This window comes from Heptranchias perlo, chromosome 42 (assembly GCF_035084215.1).
Source record: "Heptranchias perlo isolate sHepPer1 chromosome 42, sHepPer1.hap1, whole genome shotgun sequence".
Taxonomy (NCBI): domain Eukaryota; kingdom Metazoa; phylum Chordata; class Chondrichthyes; order Hexanchiformes; family Hexanchidae; genus Heptranchias; species Heptranchias perlo.
The window spans coordinates 13,691,644-13,712,055 of NC_090366.1; the positions used below are offsets into that span (position 1 = coordinate 13,691,644).

A 20,412-nucleotide genomic window follows, 5' to 3' on the forward strand; every position below is an offset into this window, starting at 1 on the left:
AAAGCTGGAAGTGGAAGGCAGAAAAGTAGTAAGTGAAATTGGAAGGCTGCGGAAACAAAGGCCAGCAGCAAATAAGGTCAAAATAGGAAAAAGTGTTAAAAAGGCAAAATTAAAGGCACTTTATCTGAATGCTCACAGCGTTCACAACAAGGTCGATAAGTTAACGGCATAAATAGAAGTGAATGGGTCTGATGTAATTGCCATTACGGAGACGTGGCTGCAGGGTGACCAAGTCTGGGAACTGAATATTCAGGGATATTCGAGGTTTAGGAAGGACAGGCAAAAAGGAAAAGGAGGTGGGGTAGTGCTGTTAATAAAGGATGAGATCAGTTCAATAGTGAGAAAGGATCTTGGCTCAGAAGATCAAGATGTAGAATCAGTCTGGGTGGAGCTAAGAAACAGTAAGGGGCAGAAAACATTGGTGGGAGTTGTTTATTGGCCACTAATCAGTAGTGGTAACGTAGGGCACGGCATGAAGCAGGAAATTAGAAGTGCATATAACAAGGGTAATACAGTAATCTTGGGGGACTTTAATCAACATGTAGATTGGGCAAAACAATTTAGCACTCATATTGTGGAGGACAAATTCCTGGAATGTGTATGAGATGGTTTTCTAGTTCAGTATGTTGAGGAACCAACTAGGGAACAGGCTATTTTATTGTGCAATGAGAAAGGGTTAATTAATAATCTTGTTGTAAAGGAGCCCTTAGGGAAGAGTGACCATAATATGATAGAATTCTTCATTTAGTCTGAAAGTGATGTAGTTCAATCCGAAACTAGGGTCTTAAATCTAAATAAAGGAATCTACGAAGGTATGAGACGCAAGTCGTCTGTGGTTGACTGGGGAACTGCATTGAAAGGTATGACGGTGGACAGGCAATGGCTGGCATTTAAAGAATTAACACGTAATTTGCAACAAATATATATTCCTTTAAGGCACAAAAACTCAACAGGAAAAGTGGTCCAACCGTGGTTAACAAGAGAAATTAAAGATCGTATTAAATCAAAGGAAGAGGCAGATAAAGTTGCCAGAAAAAACAGTGAGCCTGAGGATTGGGAGCATTTTAGAATTCAGCAAAGGAGGGCCAAGAAATTGATAAAGAGGGAAAATAGAATATGAGAGTAAACCAGCGAGAAACATAAAAACGCACTGCAAAAGCTTCTATAGGTATGTAAAAAGGAAAAGACCGAAGGCAAATGTGGGTCACTTACAAACAGAGAGGGGAGAATTTATAATGGGGAATCGGGAAATGGCAGAGAAATTAAACAAATATTTTGTGTCTGTCTTCATGGAAAAAGACACAAAAAACCTCCCAGAAATACTAGAGAACCGAGGGTCTGGTGAGAATGAGGAACTGAAGGAAATTAGTATTCGTAAAAAAAATAGTAGAATCATAGAAGTTTACAACATGGAAACAGGCCCTTCGGCCCAACATGTCCATGTCGCCCAGTTTATACCACTAAGCTGGTCCCAATTGCCTGCACTTGGCCCATATCCCTCTATACCCATCTTACCCATGTAACTGTCCAAATGCTTTTTAAAAGACAAAATTGTACCCGCCTCTACTACTGCCTCTGGCAGCTCGTTCCAGACACTCACCACCCTTTGAGTAAAAAAATTGCCCCTCTGGACCCTTTTGTATCTCTCCCCTCTCACCTTAAATCTGTGCCCCCTCGTTATAGACTCCCCTACCTTTGGGAAAAGATTTTGACTATCTACCTTATCTATGCCCCTCATTATTTTATAGACTTAAAGAACTAGAGAAATTAATGGGACTGAAAGTCGATAAATCCCAGGGTTTTGTAAGAGGTGGCTATAGAGATAGTGGATGCATTGGTTGTCATCTTCCAAAATTCTATAGATTCTTTTACGGTTCCTGCAGACTGGAGGGTAGCAAATGTAACCCCACTGTTTAAGAAAGGAGGGAGAGAGAAAACAGGGAACTGCAGACCGGTTAGCCTGACATCAGTTGTCGGGAAAATGCTAAAATCTATTATAAAGGATGTGATAACAGGACACTTAGAAAATCATAATAGGATTTGGCAGAGTTGACATGGATTTATGAAAGGGAAATCATGTTTGACAAACCTATTGGATGTAACGAGTAGAATAGATAAGGGGGAACCAGTGGATGTGGTGTATTTGGATTTTCAGAAGGCTTTTGATAAGGTTCCACACAGAACCAAGTTAGAGCACAAGGAATTGGAGGTAATATACTGGCATGGATTGAGAATTGGTTAACAGACAGAAAACAGAGAGTAGGAATAAACGGGTCTTTTTCAGGTTGGCAGACTGTGACTAGTGGGGTACCACAGGGATCAGTGCTTGGGCCCCAGCTAGTCACAATCTATATCAATGATTTGGATGAGGGGACCAAATGTAATATTTCCAAGTTTGCAGATGACACAAAACTAGGTGGGAATGTGAGTTGTGAGGAGGATGCAAAGAGACTTCAAGGGGATATAGACAGGCTAAGTGAGTGGGCAAGAACATGGCAGATGGAATATAATGTGGAAAAATGTGATGTTATCCACTTTGGTGGGAAAAACAGAAATGCAGAGTATTTTTTAAATGGTGAGAGATTGGGAAATGTTGATGTTCAAAGGGACCTGGGTGTCCTTGTACATGAGTCACATGATGTCCTTGTACATGAGTCACATGATGCAACAAGCAATTCGGAAGGTAAATGTTATGTTGGCCTTTATTACAAGAGGATTTGAATACAGGAGTAAAGATGTCTTACTGCAATTATATGGGGCCTTGGTGAGACCACACCTGGAGTATTGTGTACAATTTTGGTCTCCTTACCTAAGAAAGAATATACTTGCCATAGAGGGAGTGCAACAAAGGTTCACCAGACTGATTCCTGGGATGGTGGGATTGTCGTATGAGGAGAGATTGAGTAGACTAAGCCTGTATTCCCTCCAGTTTAGAAGAATGAGAGGTGATCTCATTGAAACATACAGAATTCTTACAGGGCTCGACAGGGTAGATGCTGAGAGGTTGTTTCCCCTGGCTGGGGAGTCTAGAACCAGGGGTCACAGTCTCAGAATAAGGAGTCGGCCATTTAGGACTGAGATAAGGATAAATTTCTTCACTCAGAGGGTTGTGAATCTTTAGAATTCTCTACCCCGGAGGGCTGTGGAGGCTCAGTCATTGAGGCAGTATATTCAAGGCAGAGATCGATAGATTTCTAGATATTAAAGGCGTCAAGGGATATGGGGATCGGGCGGGAAAGTGGAGTTGAGGTCGAAGGTCAGCCATGATCTGATTGAATGGCGGAGCAGGCTCGAGGGGCCGAATGGCCTACTCCTGCTCCTATTTCTTATGTTCTTATGAGAGTGAGTGTGTGTGGGTCAGTGTGTGTGAATGAGTGTGTGTGACTGTGTCTGTGTGTGGGTCAGTGTGTGAGTGTGTGTGCGTATGCATGTGTGTACATTTGTGCGAGTGAATGAGCGTGGGTGTGTGTGTGTGTGTGAGTGAGTGTGAGTGAGTGTGCAAATCTGTGTGACTGTGCGAAGGGGGTCTCGGTAATTCACCGAGCAATTAATCCATTATCAGTGAAAATGCTATCTTCACTGCTCAGCTCTCAATTCTGCGCAGTAAATACAGGATCACAAGATTGTCATGGATCAGAAAGGCAAATCCAGTCACTTCCACAATTTTTACCACATTGAGGAGGACGCCCAGTCCATTCCCTGTGTAAAGAATTTCTTGGCATCGTTCTAAATTTATCTGTTACTAGTTTGACCCTGTGTCTCTTTGTCCTTCTCAAACAATTCAATTTAAATTAAGCTTCCAGATTTCCTTTTTCCATTCCCTGGTCGATCGTAGGAACAGGAGGAGGCCATTCAGCCCCTCGAGCCTGTTCCGCCATCCAATTAGATCATGGTTGATCTGTATCTTAACTCCATTCCCCGCCTTGGTTCCGTAAAACTCCTGACCAACGAGTATCTTTCAATCTCAGTTTTTGCAATTTTCAATTGACTCCTTGCCTAAAGGAGGAGAGAGAGGCGGAGAAATTTAGGGAGGGGGTTCCAGAGCTTGGGGCCCACGCAGATGAAGGCACGGTGCAGCCAATGGCGGGGCGATGGAAATTGGGGGAGATGCGCAAGAGGCCAGAATTGGAGGAGCGCGGAGATCTCGGAGGGTCGTAGGGGCATTTGTGCAGCAAGGCCCCGACGCCAATCCTCAGAACTTCTCCCCACTTCGTCACATTTCCCCAACCGATATTCCATGTTTCCTACTCTTTGGCCAGTTTCTTACCCGTTCCCCGGGGTTTACCCTCAATCCCCTCAGCTTTGAGTTGAACAATTAGACCTTTTGTGTAATGGGGTAAAAACAGAAATGGTTCACCACCATTTCACAGCACAGATATCACAAGGTGCCTACACGGAGTCTCTGAGTCAGAAGGGCCTGGGTTCGAGCCCAACTCCTGAGACTTGAGCCCATAATCCACGGTGCCAGTACTGAGGGAGTGCTGCACTGCCGGAGGTGCCGTCTTTCGGATGAGACATTAAAGCGAGGCCCCGTCTGCCCTCTCAGGTGGCCATAAAAGATCCCATGGCCACTATTTTCGAAGAAGAGCAGGGGGAGTTCTTCCCGGTGTCCTGGGGCCAATATTTATCCCTCAACCAACGTCACTAAAAAACAGATTAATCTGGTCATTATCTCATTGCTGTTTGTGGGATCTTGCTGTGCGCAAATTGGCTGCCACGTTTCCGACATTACAACAGTGACCACACTTCAAAAAGCACTTCATTGGCTGTAAAGCGTGTTGGGACGTCCTGAGGTGGTGAAAGGCGCTATAAAAATGCAAGTCCTTCCTTCCTTGGGCAACCAGTTTGGAATCTGGTCAACTTGCTTTAAGGACAAACCTGTCGCATGTGACTCGGCTTTGCCTGGGCCAATGGGAGCCCAGCGGAGTAAAGATATGACGGCTAAGAAGGACCAAGTTGGCCAATAATTGGGACGTGTCTTAATTCCGCGAGACTTTCGTTACCTGCATTGAAAACATCTCAGGACATCCCAAATCCTTTTACAGCCAATGAATTACTCTTGAAGAGCAGCCATTCTTCCGCTGCCAATTTGGTGCACAGCAAGATCCCACAAACCAGCAAATGGGGAGAAAGACCAATTCATTTTTTGTTTGCTGTTTGTTGGTTTGGGCCTCCAAAAACTATTTTTGTTAGGCTAGGGAATTAAGAGTTACAGAACCAAGGCAGATAAATGGAGTTGAAATACAGATCAGCCCTGGTGTGATTTAATGATGGAACAGGTTCAAAGGGATGAATGGCCTCCTCCTGATCCAATGTTGCTCCGTACCCTTTCCAATATCTCCTTCCATGGCTTGGGGATCGTGGGCTGTTTTTTCGACCTGAAGTGTACTCTCTGTTGTTGGTTGTGGGCTGACCGGTGGGTCAAGGGGCTGTGAAAGTGTTCCCACATTTTTGTTTTTACTTTTAGGAGAGGAAGTGAAGATGGAGACCCTCGGAACGCTGTCGATCTTCCTCGGCTTGTTACCAGGTACAATTTACTTGCTAAGATGAGGTCAGGAAATTGGTTTTATCGAGAGCCCCGAATTGGGAGAGCAACCGGGTAATGAAAGGAAACATATTTGATGGTCAATTGTTGAGCGACCAGATTTCAAGAGACTCTGGGGGGTGGGATTGGTTTGGGCATGGCCATGTGGATAATATGTGCGGCCGATTCGCAAACAACCGGGTAGAACGGAACACCGTAAAGCTTGCTTTCAATGACTAGATTTGACGCTGTTTGCCGAGCTCTGTTTCTTTCATTTCTTCCCCCCTCCCCCACACTCCCTGTTTCTTTTCAGGCGTACTGTCCGGGGAATGGTCCATTCGAGCTCTGCCAAGGACAGCAGTGAGCAGATCTTGCGTGGTGATACCCTGTACTTTTGACTATCCTTCGCACCCTTATACGGCCATCCATGGAGCCTGGTTTAAGTACTGGCATTATTGGAAATACACAGTCTACTACACCAAAGATCCCACATATGCGATGGCCACATTCTTGGGACGAGCTGAAATAGTTGGGAACCTGGAGCAGAAGGATTGCTCCTTGAGGATCAATAATCTCAGACCGGACGACAGTGATGTCTATTACTTCTATCTGACTTTGGAGGGCTATGACGAATATACTTTCACGAGCCCTGTCCAGTTACAGGTGCTAGGTAAGACTCAGTGTTGAGGGGGCGGGGGGATATTCGATTGGGCCTATTATTGGGCGCGGGTAGCGTGATGCGTTATTAAACCATGCCCAATGGTCCCTGCTCAGGGAGGATGAGAACATTGTCCGGCCTCAGTCCTCTCAGTGTCAAGCTGCGTTGAAATCCTTGCACGTCGATTCGATGCAATTCGCACTTTCCACCAGCAGGGGGAGCCCCAATCTCTTAAAGGGAGGATGTCTCTTCAAATTTCTTAAAGGTAGCCAGTGCCTGTTATTTGCTAAAAATAACAGTCTGCTGTCTGCAAGGAGATCAGATAGTGCACACGTAAAACACAGATGCAGGTCCCGTCCCTATGTTTACACACTGATGAGTTATGTTAAAACATTGAATAAAGGTTGCACACCACTAAATCCCACATCCTCCAATCTGCATGCCAGACCTCACCAATCAGCTGATCTGAGTTGGTACCAGGCCTGTGAGAGAGCATGCACCAAGGTTCTCTGCTGATGCACTGGAGGCCTTGGTGCAAGAGGTGGACAGAAGGAGGGACATCCTATATCCGCAGGGTGGGTGGGGGGGCAAGAGGCCCTCCAGACATATGGCCAAAGGGCAGTGGGAGGCAGCGGGGGACAAAGTCAATGCCAGGCGCATAGCGCCAAGAACAGGGATTCAGTGCAGGAAGAAGTTCAATGCTTTGACAAGAGTGGTCAAGGCGAGTGAGGTCAACTGTCAAGTGGCATCTCCAACCAACCACACCACCAGCCGCATCCACTGCTCCACACACTACACCCCCCATCACCCACATACCAACAAACCCTTTCAATCAGAACTCAACTCTTCCAATCAGATGCCTCCTCTCTCCCTCACACATTACCGCTGTTGCGAGCAGCCCACCCACAACTCACAGGTCACACACACACTGGCAGCTATTCAACCATGACAGGCACATCACCCAGGCAAACATCCCGCTTTCTTGCAGAAGAGGGTGGTGCATATCAGGAGGCAGCAAGTGGCAGTGGCGTTTAGCCCCTCGAGCCTGTTCCACCATTTAATGAGATCATGGATGACCTGTGACCTAACTCCATGTCTAGCAGACTCACAGAAATCTATCAATCTCAGATTTAACATTCACAAGTGAGCTTGCATCAACTGTCATTTGCAGACGAGCGTTCCAAACTTCTCCCACCCTTTGCGTGTAGAAGCATTTCTGAACTTCACTCCTGCACGTCCTGGCTCTAAATGTTTGGCTATGTCCCCATGTCCTGGTATTCAAGTACAGGAGGCCTCCAAAAACAGGTACAAATGTCTGGGCAGCCAGAAGCAATAATCCAGCCACTAACCTGTAAATCCTGCCTGGTCCCTTTAAATAGCACTGGTGGGGGGTCCTCCAGATGCTTGAAGACACGTTCAGATGATTGGGGTTAAGACCCTGCATTGAGTTAAGCGTTAAGTCCCAAAATGGTGTCTATCACTTTAAATCAGCGTTGCACGCTGATTGAAGCCATTTTCTCCCGACTTTACATGATTCGTTATCTGCACCCGGGCTAACTCCTACACCAAGATGGCGTCCGGCGCCCGTCATGCTGGAAACGTGCGTGCGCAGCCAAGACGCCATCTTGGATGTCGGAGAGGCCGTGTAGCGCCGAAACAACGGGCGCTCCGCGGCCCAATTTAGCGCCCGCTGCCTTTTGTCTCGGTCACTGCGCTGGAACAGGTTGGGAGATATCAACGTGCGGAATGCAAAACCTTTCCAAAACGTTGCCCTCGGCAACTGCGCCAGGAACAGTCATTTCCTTCCGAGAAGCCCAAGGGTCAGAATTGATGAGAAGATGGGAAAATCATACCGGCTCCAGGGGCTTTATAAATAGAGGCCGAGAGTCCAAAAACAAGGAAGTCACGCTAAACTCTTTATAAATCCCTGGTTCGGCCCCAGTATTGTGTCCAATTCTGGGCACCGCACTTTAGGAAGGATGTCAAGGCCTTGGAGAGGGTGCAGAGGAGATTTACCAGAATGGGACCAGGGATGAGGGACTTCAGTTATGTGGAGAGACTGGAGAAGCTGGGATTGTTCTCCTCAGAGCAGAGAAGGTTAAGGGGAGATTTAATCGAGGGGTTCAAAAATATGAGGGGGTTTTGATAGAGTAAATAAGGAGAAACTGTTTCCAGTGGCAGGAGGGTCGGTAACCAGAGGACACAGATTGAAGATAATTGGCAAAAGAACCAGAGGGGGAGATGAGGAGAATGTTTTTTATGCAGCGAGTTGTTCTGATCTGGAATGCGCTGCCTGAAAGGGCGGTGGAAGCAGATTCAATAATAACTTTCAAAAGGGGAATTGGATAAATACTTGAAAAGGAAATATTTGCAAAGCAGGAGAGTGGGACGAATGGGATAGTTCTTTCAAAGAGCCGGCACAGGCACTTTGGGCCGAATGGCCTCCTTCTATGCTGTGAGATTCTATGACAACAGGGGTGATAATTGTGAAGTCAGAGGGTGATCAAGATCTTGCATTTATATAGCGCCTTTCATGACCTCAGGACGTCCCAAAGCGCTTTACAGCCAATGAATTACCTTTAAACTGCGGTCACTGTTACAATGTGGAGACAGAGAGCGACCAATTTACGCACAGAAAGGTCTCGGATTGAGGAGGATGGGAGAGAATGTTGGGTGAGGTGATAAACGATTAAATTGCCCCTCATTTGCCTGGGGAGGCCCTGTGAGAAAATGATTGACTCAGTCGCAATTCCCTCCCCGTCCAAATACTCTGTCAGCACCTACTCTCTGGGATCAGATGCAAGATAAGACAAGCACCAATAAATCCAATTGGGAATTGAGGAGAAACTTCTTTACCCAGAGAGTGGTGAGAATGTGGAACTCGCTCCCACAAGGAGTAGTTGAGGCGAATTGCGTGGATGGATTTAAGGGGAAGCTGTGAGGGAGAAAGGAATGGAAGGATATGCTGATCGGGTGAGATGAAGAGGGGAGGGAGGAGCATAAACGCCAGCATAGACCAGTTGGGCCAATGGCCTGTTTCAATGCTGATGTTTCGATGTAACTCGATGTAAAATTGGAGAAAAACAACAGGACTCTGTTCCAATTGAACGCCAACCTCTGTGTCTTTCTGATTATCCAGATGTTCCAGACAAGCCCAACATATTACTCCCGGACGAGATCACCGAAGGGAATCCCTCCAATATAATCTGCAAATCCCTCCACACCTGCCCTGAGAATCGTCCCCTTCTCACGTGGAACGAAGTGCCCGATTCCACCGTCAACACCATCACAGGGAACATCGGCGAAGTTTCGACCGTGCTGACGTTTAACCCTTCGTACAAACATCACGGGCAAATTGTTTCCTGTAAATCCGATTACCCTGAAACCAGCCATCGACTGATGAGCAATGTCACCTTGAGTGTGAAACGTGAGTATTGGTTAGAAAGACTTTCGGTCTGTGTATTAAATCAGTCACTAATCAGGAACACAGGACAGTTCATGCACAGACCAGCGCTGGATCTAACATAAGAACATAAGAAATAGGAGCAGGAGGAGGCCAATCGGCCCCTCGAGCCTGCCCCGCCATTCAATAAGATCATGGCTGATCTGATCCTAACCTCAAATCTAAATTCATGTCCAATTTCCTGCCCGCTCCCCGTAACCCCTAATTCCCTTTACTTCTAGGAAACTGTCCATTTCTGTTTTAAATTTATTTAATGATGTAGCTTCCACAGCTTCCTGGGGCAGCAAATTCCACAGACCTACTACCCTCTGAGTGAAGAAGTTTCTCCTCATCTCAGTTTTGAAAGAGCAGCCCCTTATTCTAAGATTATGCCCCCTCGTTCTAGTTTCACCCATCCTTGGGAACATCCTTACCGCATCCACCCGATCAAGCCCCTTCACAATCTTATATGTTTCAATAAGATCGCCTCTCATTCTTCTGAACTCCAATGAGTAGAGTCCCAATCTACTCAACCTCTCCTCATATGTCCACCCCCTCATCCCCGGGATTAACCGAGTGAACCTTCTTTGTACTGCCTCGAGAGCAAGTATGTCTTTTCTTAAGTATGGACACCAAAACTGTATGCAGTATTCCAGGTGCGGTCTCACCAATACCTTATATAACTGCAGCAATACCTCCCTGTTTTTATATTCTATCCCCCGAGCAATAAAAGCCAACATTCCGTTGGCCTTCTTGATCACCTGCTGCACCTGCATACTAACTTTTTGATTTTCTTGCACTAGGACCCCCAGATCCCTTTGTACTGCAGTACTTTCCAGTTTCTCGCCATTAAGATAATAACTTGCTCTCTGATTTTTCCTGCCAAAGTGCATCACCTCGCATTTTCCAATATTGTATTGCATCTGCCAAATCTCCGCCCACTCACCCAGCCTGTCTATATCTCCTTGTAGGTTTTTTATGTCCTCCTCACTCTCTACTTTCCCTCCCATCTTTGTATCATCTGCAAACTTTGATATGTTACACTCGGTCCCCTCCTCCAAATCGTTAATATAGATTGTAAAGAGTTGGGGACCCAGCACCGACCCCTGTGGAACACCACTGGCTACTGGTTGCCAGTTCGTGAATGAACCATTTATCTGTATCCAGTCCGAGCTTGTGTGTCGCCTCAGTCCAAGTCTGGGACTGGTGTGACTCATCTATTAAATGTTTTACTCTCTTGTTCGGTCTTTTCTTTAATTCATTCTGGGGGTGTGGGCGTCGCTGGTAAGGCCGTCATTTATTGCCCATCCCTAGCTGCCCCTTGAGAAGGTGGTGGTGAGCCGCCTTCTTGAACCGCTGCAGTCCGTGTGGTGAAGGTTCTCCCACAGTGCTGTTAGGGAGGGAGTTCCAGGATTTTGACCCAGCGACGATGAAGGAACGGCCGATATATCTCCAAGTCGGGATGGTGTGTGACTTGGAGGTGGGTGGTGTTCCCATGTGCCTGCTGCCCTTGTCCTGCTAGGTCGCGGGTTCGGGAGGTGCTGTCGAAGAAGCCTTGGCGAGTTGCTGCAGTGCATCCTGTGGATGGTACACACTGCAGCCACGGTGCGCCGGTGGTGAAGGGAGTGAATGTTTAGGGTGGTGGATGGGGTGCCAATCAAGCGGGCTGCTTTGTCCTGGATGGTGTCGAGCTTCTTGAGTGTTGTTGGAGCTGCACTCATCCAGGCAAGTGGAGAGTATTCCATCACACTCCTTGTGGATGATAGAGGATTTGGCGATGGTAATACCATTGAATACCATGGGCTGGAGGGAATGATTAGCAGGTCTTTTCTTGGAGATGGTATTTGGGTCTAAGGGGCTATTTCAGGCCCTCACTCCTTTGAGCGCAGCTTCCCCCCTTGGCGGGGTACAGACGTTACCTCTGTCGCCAAACTTCAGGGGTGGAGGGGAGTGGTTTAAGGCAGCTCCATTGGCTCAAACACCTCCTCTCTTTCAGATTCTCCCAAGGAAACAGCGGTGAGGGTCGTCGGAGCCGAAGACAGAATAAAAGAGGGGGACAACGTAACATTATCCTGTTTCAGCAAGAGTAACCCGCCGGCCACTAGTTACAGCTGGTTCAGAGTCAATGGAAACAACAAATCTGAGTTAAACGCAATCACCAAGAACATCAACCTGGGGCTTGTAACGCGGGATCACGATGCCTGGTTTTACTGCACGGCGGGAAACACACTGGGTTCCAGCAACTCCACCCCGTTCTTCGTCAGTGTGGAGTGTAAGTGTTTTACGTTTCGTGGCTGAACAGAATGGAATTCACTGAGATACAGTTCAGGGCAGGTCCTCACCGTCTCCCGTGAACCTCCCACATCTTCTCCGTGCTGGACGTTGACTCCAAGAAGTATTTAACCCTGTACCTGCCCTGGGAGTGTTTGACGGGACAGTGTAGAGGGAGCTTTACTCTGTATCTAACCCTGTACCTGCCCTGGGAGTGTTTGATGGGACAGTGTAGAGGGAGCTTTACTCTGTATCTAACCCTGTACCTGCCCTGGGAGTGTTTGATGGGACAGTGTAGAGGGAGCTTTACTCTGTATCTAACCCTGTACCTGCCCTGGGAGTGTTTGATGGGACAGTGTAGAGGGAGCTTTACTCTGTATCTAACCGGTGCTGTACCTGCCCTGGGAGTGTTTGATGGGGCAGTGTAGAGGGAGCTTTACTCTGTATCTAACCCTGTACCTGCCCTGGGAGTGTTTGATGATGAAGTTGCTGTTTGGAAGGGAGTTCCAGGATTTTGACCCAGCGACGATGAAGGAACGGACGATATATTTCCAAGTCGGGATGGTGTGTGACTTGGAGGGGAACGTGCAGGTGGTGTTGTTCCCATGTACCTGCTGCTCTTGTCCTTCTAGGTGGTAGAGGTCGCGGGTTTGGGAGGTGCTGTCGAAGAAGCCTTGGCGAGTTGCTGCAGTGCATCCTGTGGATGGTGCACACTGCAGCCACGGTGCGCCGGTGGTGAAGGGAGTGAATGTTTAGGGTGGTGGATGGGGTGCCAATCAAGCGGGCTGCTTTGTCCTGGATGGTGTCGAGCTTCTTGAGTGTTGTTGGAGCTGCACTCATCCAGGCAAGTGGAGAGTATTCCATCACACTCCTGACTTTCGATCAGTATATAACGTGTTTCTAATTTTGTATTTTAAAGACCCCCCTCAGAACACTCACATCAGAATGGAATTCAAAAAAGCAAATATGATTTCTCTGAGTTGTTTCAGCCAAGGCAAGCCAGCAATCCATGATTACTCCTGGTACAAGGTCTCCCAAGGAAAAGATACAGCACTGAGCCATGTTGGTCGCACTATTACTGTTCCCCGTGGAATGGAAGGGGATATCTCCTACTACTGCAAAGCCATAAGTGTCCTGGGCAGCTCTCGATCGCCACCTGTTCGTATTCCCACCGCATGTGAGTATATTCATTTGTATTTTTAAAAATTCCGCATTTTGCCGCTGATCCAAAATGAACCGAATATCTTATTCCATAATTCCGAATTCTGAAGACGCTCTCAGATGACAATGCTTGCATCTCAAATGATTATGGCTTCGTGTTTACAAAGAGGAACAGATGGAATCAATTCCCCATTTTGGCCTTTCAGCGCAAGAGGCCAGAATTGGAGGAGCGCAGAGATCTCGGAGGGTTGTAGGGGCAGGAGGAGGTTACAGAGATAGAGAGGGAGGGGGCAAGGAGACCATGGAGGGATTTGAAAACAAGGATGAGAATTTTAAAATCGAGGCGTTCCCGGACCGGGTGCCAATGTAGGTCAGCGAGCACAGGGGGTGATGGGTGAACGGGACTCGGTGTGAGTTAACATACGGGGCAGCAGAGTTTTGGATGAACTGGAGTTTATGGAGAGAGGGAGATGGGAGGCCGGCCAGGAGAGCATTGAAATAGTCTCCTTTCCTCCCACGTAGTGGATGTGCAAAGATGATGGGGTAAGTTTTTGGAATTGGTGTTCCTGTCCCAGAGATTCCCCACACTACGAGGGGAAGCAATTGATGGAAACTTGTGTGGAGATCAGTGTAAGCTCTACCCCAACATGCTAACTCCCTGAACCACCCACTTTGCTGACAATCTGTATGTATAATATATAAAAAAGGTTAGGTTGGCGCACACTTCCTGTCAACATTTTTCCCATTAAAATTTCCAGTGTCAACATTTATGTCACGCCCCTCTAGTGGAGTGTGCTGGAATTACAGACAGAATGCATGACTTTAAAATGGGCACTGAATTCTGTCTGATCACTTTGGTCCTTTAACCTGATGACTGCACTTGGTCTTGAATTCTTGCAAATCCAGGGGAGATCGACTGTTGCTGAATTAAAAATTAAATGTCTGTGTGCACATCCTGTCAACTCGTTCAGCGATAAATTCCTACATAACCTGTAACCTCCTCCAGCCCGACAACCCTCCGAGATCTCTGCGCTCCTCCAATTCTGGCCTCTTGCCCACCCCCCGATTTCCATCGCTCCACCATTGGCGGCCGTGCCTTCAGCTGCCTGGGCCCTAAGCTCTGGAATTCCCTCCCTAAACCTCTCCGCCCCTCTCTCTCCTCCTTTAAGACGCGCCTTAAAACCGACCTCTTTGACCAAGCTTTTGGTCACCTGTCCTAATGTCTCCTCATGTGACTCGGTGTCAAGTTTTGTCTGATAATCGCTCCTGTGAAGCGCCTCGGGACGTTTTACAAAGTGAAAGGTGCTGTCTCAATGCAGGGTGTTGTTGTTGTCCACATTTATCATGGAACCTCCCTATGTAAACTTGTCACGCTGTAATTACACCCTCCCACCAGTGGTGGTGCTGCAGGAAGGCATCGTTGCAGCGTGACAAGTTCATTTTGGAAGTTTCCATTATAAATGCGGGGGTAGGAAGCTCTGATGGGAATATATGAAAATAAGGACAGAATAAGTGACGTTAAAATGAGGACTGACTTAACGCCTGTGTTTCCTGGTTTAATTACCCCTGCCTTCTAACCCCAGGTCAGCTGAGGAGGCACCGGAGCACGACTCATATTTTAACTATAATTTGCCCTTCGACACCTATTAAATCTAAGTTTTAAGTGTAAATATTAACAGATCTCCCCGTCCATTTCAACCTTAATTCAGATCGGGAGGGGGCTATTCAGCCCCTCGAGCCTACCCCGCCGTACAATGAGATTAGGGCTGATCTGCGCCTCAACTCCATTCACCCGCTGTTGTTCCGTATCTCTTGAGAACCCTTACCCAACAAACATCTGTCGATCTCAGGCTTGAAATTTCCAATTGACCCCCGGCCTCAACAGCTTTTTGGGGGAGAGAGTTCTCCAGATGTCCACTCCCCTTTGTGTGAAGAAGTGCTTCCCGACATCACCCCTGAATGGCCCGGCTCTAATTTTAAGGTTGTGCCCCCCTTGTTCCTGATTGTGCCTTGTAGGTTGTGGAGCATTCAGGTGATGGTAATGCCATTGAATGGCATGGGGAGGTGGTCAGACTCTTTCTTGTTACTGATGGTACTTGGGTCTGAGAGTCCACATTCCATTTGAGTACAGCTTCCCCCTCTGGGGGTTCCAAATGTTACTTTTATCACAAAACACCAGTGTGGGGGGGCCAGGGTTTAATGCAGAACCATATTCCGTTGGCTCGAACGATTATTTTCTTTCAGATCCTCCCAAGGAAACAGCGGTGAGGGTCAGTGGGGCCGAGCAAGGAATAAAAGAGGGGGACAACGTAACATTATCCTGTTTCAGCAAGAGTAACCCGCCGGCCACTAACTACAGCTGGTTCAGGATCGACGGGAGCAATAGGACTGAGTTAAACACAAGGACAGCGTCCATCAACCTGGGTCTTGTAACGCGGGAGCTCGATGCTTGGTTCTACTGCACGGCGGGAAACACAATGGGCTCCAGCAACTCCATCCCGTTCTTCGTCAGTGTGGAGTGTAAGTGTTTTACGTTTCGTGGCTGAACAGATAGAATTCACTGAGATACAGTTCAGGGCAGGTCCTCACCGTCTCCTGTGAACCTCCCACATCTTCTCCGTGCTGGACGTTGACTCCAAGAAGCTCGGTCTCGCCTCTTGTGTCAAACACTCTTTTCCCCTCAACCACACCTGACTCCCAATTCCAGCCCAAGATTTGAATCCTGCTCCTGGGGAAGATTCTCTGAACTCTTCTTGTGAAGGATACAAGGAAAAGCTTATGATTAGTTACACAGTAAAGCTCCCTCTACACTGTCCCATCAAACACTCCCAGGGCAGTTACAGTACCCCCTATCTAATCTGTGCTGCACCTGCCCTGGGAGTGTTTGATGGGACAGTATAGAGGGAGCTTTACTCTGTATCTAACCCTGTACCTGCCCTTGGAGTGTTTGATGGGACAATGCAGAGGGAGCTTTACTCTGTATCAAACCCGTGCTGTACCTGCCCTGGGAGTGTTTGATGGGACAGTGTAGAGGGAGCTTTTCTCTGTATCTAACCCGTGCTGTACCTGCCCTGGGAGTGTTTGATGGGACAGTGTAGAGGGAGCTTTTCTCTGTATCTAACCCGTGCTGTACCTGCCCTGGGAGTGTTTGATGGGACAGTGTAGAAGGAGCTTTACTCTGTATCTAACCCGTGCTGTACCTGCCCTGGGAGTATTTGATGGGACAGTGTGGAGGGAGCTTTTCTCTGACTTTAGATCAGGATTTAAGGTGTTTATAATTTTGTATTTTAAAGACCCCCCTGAAAACACACACGTCAGAATGGAATTCAAAAAAGGAAACATGATTTCTCTGAGTTGTTTCAGCCAAGGCAAGCCAGCAGCCCATGATTACTCCTGGTACAAGGTCTCCCAAGGAAAAGATACAGCACTGAGCCATGTTGATCGCACCATTACTGTTCCCCGTGGAATGGAAGGGGATATCGCCTACTACTGCAAAGCCACAAGTGTCCTGGGCAGCTCTCGATCGCCACCTGTTCGTGTTCCCACCGAATGTGAGTATTTTCATTTTTATTAAAAAAACATTTTTATAAAAAACATTCCGCATTTTCAAAAATACACCAAATATCTTGTTCCATAATTCTTAAGAAGCTCTCAAGTGACATCACTTGAAGTACATGGTTTTGTCCTCATGAAGATGGACAGATGGGATCAATTCCCTGTTTCGACCTGTCAGTGTCGACACCCAGTGCTCCCAGGTCAGGCGGAGTAACAACAACAACTTGCATTTATATCGAGCCTTCAATCCAGTCAAACATCGCATGGCGTTTCACAGGAACGTTATCAGGCAAGATTAGACATCGAGAGAGAGGCGGAAAGGTTTAGGGAGGGAATTGCAGAGTTTAGGGTCCAAACAGCTGAATGCACGGCTGCCAATGGTGGAGCGAAGGGAGTGGGGGTGGACAGGAGGCCAGAATTGGAGGAGCGCAGAGATCTCGGAGGGTTGAGGGCTGGAGGAGGTTACAGAGATAGGGAGGGGGGCAAAGAGCCCATGGAGGGATTTGAACACGAGGGTAAGAATTTTAAAATCAAGGCATTGCCGGACCAGGAGCCAATGGAGCTCAGCGAGCACAGGGGGTGATGGGAGAACGGGACTTGGGTTTGATAATTGGTATAGAACGGTGTTCCAATAAATTCTGTTGGGCTCACACCCTCTGCCTGTCACTTCCATCAATCATTATGTGGGAATGCACCGTTTCCCAACTCACTCCAGCTGGGACCTTTTTTTCAGCCTCTTTCCAATCCCCTTTGAGTGAAGAAGTGCTTCCTGCTTTCACTCCTGAACGGCCGAGCTCCAATTTTAAGGTTATGCCCCCCCCTTGATTTGGACTCCCCCCACCCGCAGAAAAAGTTTCTCTCTATCTAGCCTATCAATTCCTATCAAAATCCGAAAAGAACTCTAACAAATCACCCTCAACCTTCCATATTCCAGGGAATACAAGCCCAGTCCATGTAATCTCTCCTCACATTTTAACCATTTAAGCCCCGGTATCATTCTGGTGAATCTGCGCTGCACCCCCTCCAAGGCCAATATGTCCTTCCCGAGGTGCGGGGTCCGGAACTGAACACAAAGCTTCAGATGAGGTCTGACCAAGGCTCTGTACAACTGAAGCATCATTTCCTCCAATTTGTATCCCAGCCTCCCTTGAGATAAAGGCCAACGTCCCAATAGGCTTGGTGACTACTTTTTGTACCTGTCTCCTGAAACTGGATAATTTAATGGGGCTGTTTCAAACATATTTTACAGATGATGACGTCATACTACCGGAGTCAAATTGCAAACTGCATCTGACCAATACGACATGTGTTTGTGTGGTGCAATCGGATTCATCAGCTGAGGTCACGTGGCATCTGCAAGGGAGGAGCAATGAAGTGATTGGACCAGGGGGAGGGACCTACGAGACACAGTCCATCAGGGATGGCCGCTTGGTCGCCAACAGACTCACCATCACTGGAAGCAGCCTCACTGAGCAGATGATCAACTGCTTGGTGGAGAATTCATTAGGCCGCAACCAGAGGCAGTTAAAAATACAATCTGTCAGTGGGCAAGGTGAGTATCCACGAAAGACAAACTGTTTGGTATCAATAATCAAACCCAACATTGATCAATGTCAATAATCAAACCCAACATTGATCAATATCAATAATCAAACCCAACATTGATCAATATCAATGATCAAACCCAAAATTGTTCAATATCAATAATCAAACCCAACATTGATCAATATCAATAATCAAACCCATCATTGATCAATATCAATGATCAAACCCAACATTGTTCAATATCAATAATCAAAGCCATCATTGATCAATATCAATAATCAAACCCAACATTGTTCAATATCAATAATCAGACCCATCATTGATCAATATCAATGATCAAACGCATCATTGATCAATATCAATGATCAAACCCATCATTGATCAATATCAATGATCAAACCCACCATTGATCAATACGAATAATCAAACCCAACATTGCTCAATATCAATAATCAAACCCGACATTGATCAATATCAATAATCAAACCCATCATTGATCAATATCAATGATCAACCCCATCATTGATCAATATCAATAATCAAACCCAACATTGATCAATATCAATAATCAAACCCAACATCAATATCAACAATCAAACCCAGCACTGATCAATATCAATGATCAAACCCATCACTGATCAATATCAATGATCAAACCCATCATTGATCAATATCAATAATCAAACCCATCATTGATCAATATCAATAATCAAACCTAACATTGATCAATATCAATGATCAAACCCAACATTGATCAATATCAATGATCAAACCCAACATTGATCAATATCAATGATCAAACCCACCATTGATCAATATCAATAATCAAACCCAGCATTGATCAATATCAATGATCAAACCCAACATTGATCAATATCAATGATCAAACCCAGCATTGATCAATATCAATAATCAAACCCAACATCAATATCAACAATCAAACCCAGCACTGATCAATATCAATGATCAAACCCATCACTGATCAATATCAATGATCAAACCCATCATTGATCAATATCAATAATCAAACCCATCATTGATCAATATCAATAATCAAACCCAACATTGTTCAATATCAATAATCAAACCCAACATTGATCAATATCAATAATCAAACCCAACATTGATCAATATCAATAATCAAAGCCATCATTGATCAATATCAATAATCAAACCCAACATTGTTCAATATCAATAATCAGACCCATCATTGATCAATAGCAATGATCAAACGCATCATTGATCAATATCAATGATCAAACCCATCATTGATCAATATCAATGATCAAACCCACCATTGATCAATACGAATAATCAAACCCAACATTGCTCAATATCAATAATCAAACCCGACATTGATCAATATCAATAATCAAACCCATCATTGATCAATATCAATGATCAACCCCATCATTGATCAATATCAATAATCAAACCCAACATTGATCAATATCAATAATCAAACCCAACATCAATATCAACAATCAAACCCAGCACTGATCAATATCAATGATCAAACCCATCACTGATCAATATCAATGATCAAACCCATCATTGATCAATATCAATAATCAAACCCATCATTGATCAATATCAATAATCAAACCTAACATTGATCAATATCAATGATCAAACCCAACATTGATCAATATCAATGATCAAACCCAACATTGATCAATATCAATGATCAAACCCACCATTGATCAATATCAATAATCAAACCCAGCATTGATCAATATCAATGATCAAACCCAACATTGATCAATATCAATGATCAAACCCAGCATTGATCAATATCAATGATCAAACCCATCATTGATCAATATCAATGATCAAACCCAACATTGATCAATATCAATGATCTAACCCAACATTGATCAATATCAATGATCAAACCCATCACTGATCAATATCAATGATCAGACCCATCATTGATCAATATCAATAATCAAACCCAACATTGTTCAATATCAATAATCAAACCCAACATTGATCAATATCAATAATCAAACCCAACATTGATCAATATCAATAATCAAACCCAACATTGATCAATATCAATGATCAAACCCACCATTGATCAATATCAATGATCAAACCCACCATTGATCAATATCAATGATCAAACCCACCATTGATCAATATCAATAATCAAACCCATCATTGATCAATATCAATAATCAAACCCATCATTGATCAATATCAATGATCAAACCCATCATTGATCAATATCAATAATCAAACCCAACATTATTC

The 20,412-nt window shown here is 45.6% G+C and overlaps 1 protein-coding gene across 1 annotated transcript in view; it reads left to right on the forward strand.

The window, feature by feature from the left end:
• The window catches only part of LOC137306153 (sialoadhesin-like), a 49,521-nt gene that overhangs the window by 702 nt on the left and 28,407 nt on the right, over positions 1-20,412 (forward strand). The window contains exons 2-9 of the mRNA XM_067975212.1: positions 5,468-5,527; positions 5,838-6,194; positions 9,322-9,609; positions 11,621-11,896; positions 12,815-13,072; positions 15,301-15,576; positions 16,350-16,607; positions 17,861-18,192. Of these exons, the coding sequence (XP_067831313.1) occupies positions 5,482-5,527; positions 5,838-6,194; positions 9,322-9,609; positions 11,621-11,896; positions 12,815-13,072; positions 15,301-15,576; positions 16,350-16,607; positions 17,861-18,192 (2,091 nt within the window). The 5' untranslated portion in view covers positions 5,468-5,481. The remainder of the gene's footprint in view (positions 1-5,467; positions 5,528-5,837; positions 6,195-9,321; positions 9,610-11,620; positions 11,897-12,814; positions 13,073-15,300; positions 15,577-16,349; positions 16,608-17,860; positions 18,193-20,412) is intronic.